Source organism: Medicago sativa, chromosome 3 (assembly GCF_051527215.1).
Source record: "Medicago sativa cultivar Bolivia chromosome 3, Bolivia_mono, whole genome shotgun sequence".
NCBI classification, from domain to species: Eukaryota; Viridiplantae; Streptophyta; class Magnoliopsida; order Fabales; family Fabaceae; genus Medicago; species Medicago sativa.
This window is the reverse complement of record NC_140751.1, coordinates 95,929,612-95,941,976: the sequence shown is the minus strand read 5'-3', so window position 1 is coordinate 95,941,976 and position 12,365 is coordinate 95,929,612. Positions and strand designations below refer to the sequence as shown.

Below are 12,365 nucleotides of genomic sequence, written 5' to 3'. Positions count from 1 at the left end.
ACTTTATTATCACTTTTTTTGTTGTTGAGAGAAACAACACTATGTTGCAACTGTTTTTTTCTTTTCTGATGGCTACTGGTAATTGTAAACGAAGGTGGATTATAAATTGAAAAAACAACTTCAAATAGTATTTGCCTTACAGATACTTTTTTTTTTCTCTTACTCTACCCTCTAGGCCTCAGGTATGCTTTTGATTTGAAGCCGCGTGTAAATCATGCAGAACAAACTTTAGGAGTGAAAAATAGACATGAGAACCAAGTACTGGGCACTTCATAGTGTTAAATGAAAGGAGAATGGGTATTCAGATGCAATATATCACAGGTGTACACTAACACTATACATACGCTTGTCTGTGTGTCTATTATACATTATATATATAGAAAGGGGTATTTGAACTTTGTGTCTTTTATACATAGAATGCACATATTTGAACTTTTACTACAGAATACAGTACTAAACTTCGCTTCTTTCCACTTTCGGTTCAACATGTGATTCAGCTGGTTCGTTTGATGATGATTGCTCTTCTGCAGGTGCACTGGACTGAGCAGGTTTTTTGAACTGCACCAAGATCATGGTCATGTTATCACATCCTTCGCCACCAGCAGTTGATGGTGCCAAACACCGGTCAAGTACTCTTTCACACACTGTAGAAAGTCTCGTTTCCTGCAGCATAATTACAGATCAGCTGATTAATAGGATGCATTATTCCAGACCTTCTAGTGCATTACGTGAAATGCTAGACGTTATAAAAGACAATGGTTATTAAAGCCTAGTGCATCAACGGATGTAGAACATCATGGATCCTGTCCATGGTAAAGAAATGTGATGTGTTACTGAGCACTAGCAGAATGCTTTATTAATCCTCTCACACTAATTGCAAGCAAAAATAGCAGAATGCTTATCGGTGGAAGTACCAAGTACTGCATTCAATATCATTGATAAGCATAACCAATCTCTGAATAACTATGACAGCTATCATAAATTTAATACTTCATCTTCTTATTAGGAAAGAAATTAAAAACTTAGATCTCACCAAACACAGTAGTTCATGAACTAAATCTACCAATTGTTGACTTGACAAGCAGTCCCTGAAATAACCCAAGGAAATCAATTATTATTTTAAGAAAGGCAGTACGAGAGGCATGTGCAACCGAAACTAATTCCAGAATCAAACCAAGTGTCAACAATAGTAAGACCTCAACTCACATGTGTCTAGAAAAATAATTAAGCAGAAGGCATTTATTCAATAAAAAATTCTGTGTGAATTATGAAACTAGTGTTTCCATCAGTGTCTATACATGAGGAGATTAGTGTAATTTACTCATATAGAGGCATGAAACAATGCACTTTTCCCACGCCAAAGAATAAAGACATAATATTGTCTGCCTATATGTGTGCCTAGAATGGAAATCCTATTAATTATTACATTTTAATTGTGTAAACTATTGATATCTCTCAAATACATCACAACATTCAGAATCATATGGAGATATAAAAGTATAACATAAGTACCATATGCCATCACAAGCTAGCACCATAAACTCATCTTCATCACAAAGCTCAACCTATAACAAGTGTCAAAACAAAAACAATATATCAGTCATAACAGATGAATACTTCATAACACCATGCATTATACTATTTATGGGATCTACCATAAAGAAAATGGAAAATGTGACATATCTGTGTAGTTTATGTGTATCACTTAGTGGATTTGCATCACAGTGACAAACTTACAGTGTTTATATCTGGATTGGCAGTTACAACTTGCTTTTCAGCAGGAAGAAATTTATTCTGTTTAAATTCCATGTCACCTACAATGAATTGAGATATATCAAAGATAGGAAAATTTATATTATACCCAATTTCACCCCTCAAATCCTATAAAAAATCTCTCTGAAGAAATCAGTGTTAGGAACAGACAGCTATACAAATTTGAAATCTTTGAATTTGTTTTGAAACCAAACTCCTAATGCCTTGTGAAGAACCAAAATACAGCATACAAGGAAAAAAAAAGTTGAAATTTGTTCAGTTTATTCGTCGAATTTATGAATTATCCTGAGCTAAAGATACAAAGGCCCTTGCCCAGGTTGCTCACCCGGGGGCGGATTATAATTGGAAAAAGAGGGGCAACAAAAATGGTAGTTTAAATTAATCTTTAAAAAAGTTCACAATCCCAGAGGAAGTTACCAATAGCTCTTGCAAGGTTTAAACTGCCGTTCACTCGTCCTGCATGAATAAAACCACCAGCTTTTAAGATTCTTTCCTTCTCAATCTCAAGATCAGGTTTGTGGTCTCTAGACAAATTGTATGCCTACAGAAAAGAGCTGTAGTTAAACATTGTGTGCAATCATCCGCAAGATTTGTAACTTAGAAATAACTGAGAATATGTAATCTGCCAGAGAGAGACAAATCATTTTCAAAAAGAGGCACATATTTTTTACCAATGTGCAGTAGTCAAGTAACTCAAGCATATGAAAACAGCATTTTATATTTATCTGTATTTGTCTGTCTACATCTATGCAAGCATTCAACATAATAAACATTAAAGAATTTCCATTCTAGAGTTACCTGGCCCTTCCGAGATATTACACAACGCGAATCACCAGCATTTGCAACAACAACTTGGTTGTTTCTAATAACTGCAACACAGGCTGTGCTTCCTGAAGTTGGTCCAGCAAAATCAGAATGAGGTCCCTGATTCCAAAAAATAAATTCAAATTACAGAGATGCAGAGAATGTATAACATAATAGACTCACATAAACAAGCATGTCGGGAGAAACATGACACTATTATCCAAGAGCATGATATTTCATTGCCAGGCACCTAATTACCAAGTATATCCAACTAAGTTGTGATACTGTTGAGTATTAAACTATCCTTCAAATGTCAGACCTACCTCCTCAAAGGCCCAATCATCAACTCGGTTAATACCATTGCTGCTTCGTGGAGACCAAATCAACCCTTCTATCATCCCACTGAACTTGTTTATCTTATCTCCCAAGATTGATAGCTCCCTCCATCCTCTTTGACCACGCATCATCTCATCCATTCTGCATAGTATTGAAAATACCAGTTCATAACTAAGTTCCATTTCAGATTTTAGTTTAGAGGGGGAGACAGAGCATTACGCACTAATGTCACACTTCATGTCTACTCGGTAATGTTGGTTCTGGAACAAAATAAATTGAAGAATATGCAATGCCATGATCATAACTAACAAATAGGCTACAACTTGTCATTAGAAAAAAGATGCATATAATTTCTCCATACTCCCAAATTAGTCCAGCATGAAACATACTTAAGTAAATTTCGGTGAGACTTATCAACTATGTTTCTTTATATATTAAAGAGAAAAGGATGTAGAATAAGATATACAAAACAAAGGTTTTTACTGATAATCCAAATGGAAGGTTTTGAACAGCACAAAAACTCAACTTCTGCCAAACATGAAACCAATTGTCACTTATTTACACAATACAGGCAGAGGAACTGCTATTAAGCATCTAACCTTAAAAAAGCTTGTTGAAGAGAGGTTCCTATATCTCCAGCTAAGTATGCTTCATTTTTTAGCATCTGTTGGTGAAGAAACTTAGCACAAAACTTTGCAACCACCTTACCTGAAAATTTTGGATTCGGTAAGCATTCATAATACAGCTTTGATTACAAAGTAGACATTTTGAGATGATTATTGAGATCTGTAAATTGGAATGAAATTAAAGTTAAAGATGCCTATTTGCAAAAGTTGCAAGTGTGGGGTATGTTTGGATTGGTGGTATAGGATGGAATGGTATGGAATGATATTAACATGTGTTTTTAAAAACTAACTAGCCTATTCCATTCCATTTTACACCATCAATCCAAACACACCCTTAAGCTTATGCACTTTTCACAATGGAAAGTAGACATTTGGAATTTGAAACAAAGTAATGAAAGTGACATTCTTCCATCAATTCAAGTAGCCAAACATTTTCAAATCTTACCTCCATGACCATCATAAACGCCAAAAAATGAAGTAGACTTATCCAGATCAGTATATGCAGCATGCTAACAACAGAAAAGAAAGTGAAAAATCATCAGCATACTAATGAAGTGGAATGACCATCATAAACACCAAAACACGAAGTAGAGCCATCCAGATTAGTATATGCAGCATACTAACAAACGAAAGGAAAGTAAAATCATCATCAGCACAACAATGGACTAGACAAGATGAATCTCAGTCGAGCAAAATCAATTGAATGAATCGAAACATGAATACAAACTTAAAAGCGTAATTGATGGCATCCACATATATTCCTGAAATTGCAATTGACTGGATCAACCTTTGAATCTTTTCAAACAATGAAACAAAAGATAAAATCATATTTTCCCGTTACCCTGATAACATCAATATCTCTCAACCAGGGTGATAAGTTAGGCCCATTACGCAGTGCCCAAAATCAACAAATATACCACAATCCTCACATACTAAAACAATACCCGTAGAAATGTTGAATGAGGCTCAAATCAAGAAACCTTAATCAATTTATAAAAAATTGTTTGAATAGAGTTACTCACAGCATCTTCCATTGATGCACGCCAGCCTTGCATTGATGATAAACCATATCTAAGACGGTCATTTTCGCCGTCATCAGAAAACTTTTCGGTTTTGGGAGTGCTGAGATATATTCCCATTGCTATCTTCTGTATTAAAACAAAACAGGGTAAAGCATTATTATTATATGAAGAAACTAATTGTTTTCACAATCAGATGAAATATCAAAAGTGTATGCATGAAAATCAAGATTTATACTATGAACAAATCGAGGAGTTGTTAAGGAATCAAGAAGGATTAGAATGATAAAGATAGCAATAAAGTTAAATTAACAGGAGCAGAAGTAAAATAAATAAGCATGCGTACCTGAGCAGAGGAAGAGCAATTGATATAAAATGTAGAAGAAAAAAGAGCAATTGATACGATCAGAAGAAGAAGATTGATAAGGAATGAAATTGAATGAAGTAACTCAGGCAGAAGAAGAAGAAGAAGGATGATGATGACTGTTGAGAGACTGAAAACACAACAACATTGTCATTTTCTCTCTCTTCGATTTTGTTCTTATCTTCTTTATTTATTTATTCGTTTTATTGATTCTCATTCGGTTGTTATAAAATAAATAATTATTATTTAGATTATTTGATATCTTTTGCTTATTGTAAATCCCCAAAGTGTATCGTGCGTGCAGCACTAGTAGATTAGATTTGATACGATCTGATTTTTTCTCCTTTTATATTTTATTTCATGTTTCCCTGTGCAAGAAAGAATAAAGAATAACTGTTTAACTATTTTACTCTAAATGGAAATATAACTGTTTAACTAATTTACTCTGAAAGGAAAAATATACCGATAAAGCCATACTTGTTTTGTTTTGTTTCTTTTTATCTGGAAATATATTGTTGCCAGTTGTAAATAAATAAAGCTTTACGTTGACAATTGACAGATAAAGACTGGGCGAGAACCGCTGGTAAGTTGACATAAGCTACAACAATGACCAAATCTGTAAAACTCAATTAAATATTTGGGAGACACTTCACACCAGACTCCCAAGGCTTCTCATTCTCAATGTCTTTAAGGTTTTTGTACGAGTTGAATCTACGTTTTTACAGTTTATGGGTAAATCTTTATCAATTGAGTCAACTCTTTATTAACATTGGTTGGTATACATTTATAGTTTATGGGTAACTCTATTCTTTTTAATTCTCATTTATAGTGAGAAATACAAACTGAAACATTTTTCATAAATTTGACAATAAGTCATAGTGAGCAACTAGATTCATTTGCCTTCTAACAAATTTATCCACGGAGTTAGAACAGAAGAGACTTAGATTACATTTTTAACAGTCCTCTATTAAGGATCCAAATTCAGAAGCATTATTCTAAACTTGATTAAAATTGTACGAGTATTTTAAACTCTAAGCCTCCATTCCACAAACCGTTAACAAAGAACATGTTCAAGAGTTTTCGCTCAACAAAATATTCATGATCATTGCAGATACACATTCCAATTCCAGCCACATTCTCTCCAGCTCTTTAAAAATGATGCATCAGCCCCTCAAAAAAAAAATGATGGAACAGTGTAAAATTTGAAAGTCCGGTAAAGGTTTGAAAAAAATAAAATAAATAATTATAGGTTTGGACCAACGAACACAACTTTGATCATTGTTAAGTACTATGTTGCCTCATAATCTGGAATTCCATGGCACAACTTGGATCATTCATGCACTATATTGTAGGCTCAATGAATATTATGGTTGGATTCCTCAACAACGCACATTCTTCTCCTCTCCCCATACATGAACGCTAATCCACATGCTTATTATCTCAAAATGGATCTAACACTTAATCAAACAACCTGGCAAATGAGATACTCTGAATATTAAACATAAAAGTCATATATGTGCTGTTGAACATGAATGAAAATACTGACATCAAATGAATTTGTTAGAGCAAAGCTTTCAAGGAAGTCAAACATACAATTGTATGGATTCTTTATTTTGGATCTGTGTCATTATGTTGTTTTCACCCTTAAATTTTTGTGATGTGAATTGGTTTTTACTTTTTTGATTATCCTCGTATATGTTGAAATTGTGCCATTGGTAAATGATGAGGGGATATATAATCACAATCTGTTGTGAAAGGAACTGAAATCTTATCAATTTGAATTGGTAGTGATTATGAATTTCCCACTTAATAAGTGTCCAAGAAACAGATATTATTAGCATGTTTGGATCAGCTTTTAAATCTTCAATCTCGCATTCCAATGCAAATTTTGACGTGATTCTATGAAGCTCCTATTTGTTGCTTCTATGCTGCCGTGAAAACTCACCGTGATTTTTAAAGTTGCCAAACACATATTTGGTTATCAACTTAATATTTTTCCATTTTGTCAAATATCAATATTTAGAGAGGAGGTGGTGAGAGAAAAGAGAGGTTATTTGGTCTTCAAAACTGCATCATGTGACGTGAAGACAACATTGATGTGTGCATGGATGCTACTCCGACACTTAACATGTAATATCACCATCACTGTTTTTGTTAGTTAGCATTGAAGATACTCTTAGGCTCTGTTTGGATAACCTAAAACTAAAGGAGCGGAACGGAATGGAGCGGAATGGAATGGAACGGAGTGGAACAAAGATTCCATTCCATTTTTTGGATATTATATGACGGAATGGAGCTAATTTCCCACTCCATTGTTTGGAAAGTGGACGGAATGGAATTAGTTATAACTTTTTATTCCATTTTTACCCTTTGCTTAGAAAACTTCACTATAAAATGAAAAGGCTTTTGTTAATAGTTAGTTACATTGAACCAAACATAATCATAATGTCCTGTCACATATTAAGCATAAGGGTAGAGTTTAACTTTCAACTCTTTGGACAGAAATTATCAACTCTCAATGATTGTTAATAGACAACCTTTCAGGTGTTTTAACAAAAGCATGAAGGTATTCTCACATTTCTGCTCATTGCTTAGCCGTCCTGAATGGTACTCACCCACAATTTTCGGCGCTCACACTAATAAGTTCATAAGTCTAGATGCTGATATGTAAAAGCCTTTAATCAATTAAATTAGACATGGTTAGTTAGATTTAAATCAGATGCTCCTATTCAAATAAGTGTAGAGAGATATCTTTAAAATATGCATGCATACAGAAAAAAGTATCTACAAGACTGAGTAATAAAACACTATTTTCATTTAAAGTATTTACAAGTGAGTCAGAAATATTTTGACTTAGCATCAAATAAACAATTTCTTTTAATAAGCCAAAGAAACTCATAATGTGTTGTGCTGCATATAATTAAGTAAAGGGCAAGAAGTACAAAATTGGGACAAAGCTTCGGGACTCATACGAATTATATCATAAGATCGATCACTTCCTATAATATGTTTCATTAGCTCATTTCTAACTCTCTCCCTATGCTCTGTGATTCTAGAATGTATTTGGGCTCTTCTAGACTTGTTTTTTAGTGAACATATTAGAACAATAATGATAGATAATTGAACAATCATCATTTGACACAATTTCGCATATTTGGCTCTTATGTCTTCGTTGGTCATCTATAAAAATTCAAGAATAAAATCAACTTTTAGCATAAACTCGAATAAAATCATGGGAATTTAAACATATACTGTGTGCACATGTGAAATAAACTTTTTGTCATCAATTAGAACATATGAAATCAAATTTAATCATAAAACCATATGCATTATGAATTGAAATCACATTAATAGGAAAGATATGTATTTGCTGTACAGAATGAATGAGATTCAAAAGCATTAACACACATGACTAAATGATTATAGTCAACTATGAGAAGGGAATAGAAACAGCTTGATTCACGTGAGGCTAGTCAAAGGTAATATTATCCAATAGTTATAAACTCCAGTTGTAGGGCACATAAATAATAGATTTTCTCATCAATATTCAACATCTAAATTGAGTTAAACTGAGTTCACAAAAATCAACAGGTTTTTCATTTTCTAGGGCACATAAATAAATATACAGATTTAGAAATAGGGATTCACAAATAACAATAGATCTAATACAATTCAGAAGAAGAATAAAAATGAAAAGAACCATCACTATTGATTTGGGGAAGAAAAAGAGCATAACTACTAATTTGGGAAAAATAAAATAAGAAATGGGTAGAGAAATAACAATAGATGATAACAGAGATGAAGAATTACAAGAAAAAGAAGAAGAAATTTGGGCTACCTTGTTGGAGTGAAAAGTTGCAATCAATAGAAGCAGAGGCAGTGGACACAGTGAGAGTTGGAGAAGATGAGAAGATGGAATAAAAAGGCTGATGTGAAAAAATGAGGGAAAGATGCGCGCCTTGAAATTTTGGGGAATGAAAAGTGAGGACAAAATGGTAATTATATCATTAATGTGGTTCCATTCCATTGGATACACCCCAAATTGGGTGGAATGGAAAATTGAAGGAATGAGTGGTATTGGATGGAACGGGTTCCATCACACTCCATTCCATTCCATCCCTTTTTTGCAAAACCAAACAATGGAATGTGGCTCCATTCCATCCCATTCCATTCCATTCCACCACTCACCACCAATCCAAACATAGCCTTAAAGTCATGTCAGCGTGCTAATTGGCAAAACATGGCCCGGATCTAAATAAGGGGTTTTGAAGAAGTTCACTCTTTAAGCAATAAGTTGAGCCATCATGTTCAATGCTAATTAAGCCTTGCAACTTAGTGGCAAATTAATCCAGTTCATCCAATTCTAGGTCAAGTTAGTTGAAATGTACCAAAAAAATTGTTTTTTACTGGAGTATCTGTTAATTCTTATGATGAATGATTAGATACTCTTGGTCCTGGCATGTCATGTCACATAAGAATTAACAATCACTGAGAACTCCATGTTATGATGAATGATTGGGATATCTGTTAATTTATGTATTGATGTAATCTAATCCTACATTTTACTTGTATTTGGAAAATATTTTGTTCAAAGGAAAATACTATAACAAAACTATAGAAGTATAGAACACAGATTTGTCATTTGTGAACACAGATTCCTCATACACAGTAAAGTTTGATGGCGTCACAATTTCTATCACTTAACTGTCACTCTCTCTATACTGCAAAAAACTGACTTGTATTGTATATCAAATCCTTTTGGAGCTTTCATCAATTTCATCATATCCGTGCACTATTCAATAACCTACAACAAAGACATAATGCCCTGGGTTATACCAAGTGGTTTCGCTCATCCTATTCAATAGTCAATCATTGACCCCACTTTACTCACCAAATATAGACGAATTAAACCGTAATCAATCACACAAATGTTAATTAATTTATTGATCGATTTAAAAGACAGGTAAAATAGTATCATTTTACATTAACCAGATGCATTAAATTAACACTAAACCCCCCTTTCTAGTTCTAGAAATTAAAAGTTCAATTTATTATTGGGACAAAGGGGGATAGGACTGAATTCATAAACACACATACTTCTTCAGAATATGATGATAGATAAAGAGAGTTGAATTAATTAGCTAACGATGGTGGCAACAACAGGGTACTTAGCTACGAACTTGGTTTCCCAATCATTGAGAACTCCGATCTCTTTCTCGGTGAGTCCATCGAGCGACGAGGTGATATCTTCTTCGTTCTTGCTCATCTTTGCAAGTGCTCTGCTAGCGTCTTTGCCGGCGAACATGGCGTAGGCTCCACCTGGACCGTAGAACGATTTACCGGTGGTGACGTCGAAAACGCGACCCTTCACCGCCACGTAGATGGGCTTCGATGGGTCTGTACCGTTGTATTCGCTCAGTTGTTGTGCTGTCATCTCCATCTCTTCTTCTGAATGAAATTGAATGAATGAATCTCACGCCACACAAAAGCTTCACTACTTCGCGTTTCAACCGCTGCTTATCCTTTTATCTGCTTTTCTTCTTTTACTTTCACACCACCTAACTTTCTTTATTCTTTTTTTATTATTTCCAAAATTTTGATCCACTTTACAAAACTTTTCATAAATCAATCACAAATTCTTGTCAAAAAATTAAATCAATCACAAATTATCATTTGCATCAATTTTAAATTTCATATGGTAAAAGTTAAAAAAAAGTGAAAAAATTATAACCAGTTGTGGGTGAAGGTTCTCTTTTTGTGTGTCATACAAAAATAATTTATACATAAATAAATAATTTGAAGAATTTTTAAAATATAAAAATTTATGAAGTATTTTGTTCAATTTAAATTTAGATAATTTCAAATGACACGTAAAAGTTAAGAATTTTAAATTTTGCATTTTGGACCTCAAAATTTTAAAAAAATTGTAATTTGACCCCTCAAATTTTTCAAAGATTATGATTTGACCCCTCAAATTTAAAATTACAAATTGACCCATAATTTCAATTTTCAAATTTGGCCCAAAAAATTAAAATTTATAAAAGTTGCCCAAAAATGATGACAACAATTTTTTTTATTACTCCATCCAAACAAAAGTATTGAGAAATGAAAGTAATTTTATTGAACCATTTAAATTGTCGATAATTCTAAATTGTTTAAAATTTTCCAATTACCTCATCCAAACACACCTAAGAAAAATTAGAGAGGGAACACGAGAAAATTTTGGGATAAGATCCATGCTCACTTTCAAACTCATGTCAATGCAAAGTTGTGTTAACTTCGATCTCAACTCTGCAACAAAAGCTCGAAAATTGCATTATTTTAGAGTTTCTTCTCAAAATTCATACTACAGTTGACTCAATTCAATAATTGGTGAATTGTCTCATCTTTCAAGAGTACTTATGTTGTTTTTGAGGGATTACCTCAATAATATGAATATGATCTCGTTAATAAGTTCAAAATTTGGACTTGTCAACATTGAAGAAGTCAGGACTCTTCTATTATTATGCCATAAAGTTTGACTTGAGTATTTTCACAAAATGGCTACACATTCTATCAATCTTGTTGCATCTTCTGCATCAAATAAGAAAGATATTGACAAACACTCACCATTGACAAGTGTCAAAATCATGTTATTTTCATTAGCACTTGTTGACTTGTTTAACAAGTAAGCTATATAACACCCCCCCCCCCCCCCCCCCTCCCCCAATAATTTTCAATTAGTTTTGTAGGTTCGAGACATGGTTACAATAAAACAAATAATATGGACACAAGTAATTTTGCTAGGCGGGCTCATGTGAGATGAAGACGAGTCAAGTTAGAGAGTTTTAAGGATTTATGGGCGAGGACCTTTTCTAGGAGAGCAATTCCAAAGAGTTCTATGGAGAAAGGCTAGAGCACACTCGTTGAGCAAGCAACACTTCGTCCCGCGAAGTAAGGCGGTTTAATGACTTTTGAAGATCAGATATGCTTTCCCCCCACTTGGAAAAACCTCGAGAGGGAACCTGCACTTTTTGTACTTGTACAGATAAGATTGTAATTAGAATTTTAGATATACTTTTGATACCTAAGTCTCATTTTAGAGAGATAGGGAGGAAGGGAGTGTGAGAAGTTGTGTAACACTATTGGAGTTTATTAGAGCTTGGATTCAAGCTTTTTTATGTTCCTCCTTCGTCATTCTTCTTTCTCTGTACTTGTTACCTCACTCATGGGTAACCAATCTCTCTTGGTGTTTAGGATTAGGTGTAGGTATATAGGATTTCGATATATTATCAATTATATGACTAGTTGTATACAATCTATTATTCAATATAAGCTTTGGTTTAATTCTATAATTAATGCTTTCTCCGACGTGCAATTCGAAAATGATTATTTGATTTAAAAAGTGCAAGCAACGCCTTTTTCCGATGTGTCATTGATAAGTCTGAGACCATTGTCCATTGT

General features: G+C 33.7%; 2 protein-coding genes across 3 annotated transcripts; both read right to left on the bottom strand.

Annotated features, from left to right (window-relative positions):
* Nucleotides 1-278: 278 nt before the first annotated feature.
* LOC146942379 (Protein phosphatase 2C family protein) lies at nt 279-5,101 on the bottom strand. 2 transcript variants are annotated; one of them, XM_085756343.1, is made up of 11 exons: nt 4,905-5,101; nt 4,562-4,687; nt 3,985-4,048; nt 3,513-3,621; nt 2,901-3,054; nt 2,572-2,697; nt 2,191-2,314; nt 1,738-1,814; nt 1,513-1,565; nt 1,034-1,088; nt 279-663 (listed from the first exon to the last, which is right to left on the bottom strand). In XM_085756343.1, exons 2-11 carry the CDS (start codon nt 4,676-4,678, stop codon nt 454-456), a joined length of 1,089 nt encoding a protein of 362 aa, XP_085612469.1. In that variant the 5' UTR covers nt 4,679-4,687; nt 4,905-5,101; the 3' UTR covers nt 279-453. The 2 variants fall into 2 exon arrangements, with proteins under 2 accessions (XP_085612469.1, XP_085612470.1); XM_085756344.1 differs by having other exon boundaries at nt 4,562-4,684.
* Nucleotides 5,102-9,842: 4,741 nt separating this feature from the next.
* MAPR2 (membrane-associated progesterone binding protein 2) lies at nt 9,843-10,418 on the bottom strand. Its single transcript, XM_085756345.1, has one exon. The coding sequence runs from the start codon at nt 10,360-10,362 to the stop codon at nt 10,060-10,062; it is 303 nt and encodes a 100-aa protein (XP_085612471.1). The 5' UTR covers nt 10,363-10,418; the 3' UTR covers nt 9,843-10,059.
* Nucleotides 10,419-12,365: the final 1,947 nt, after the last annotated feature.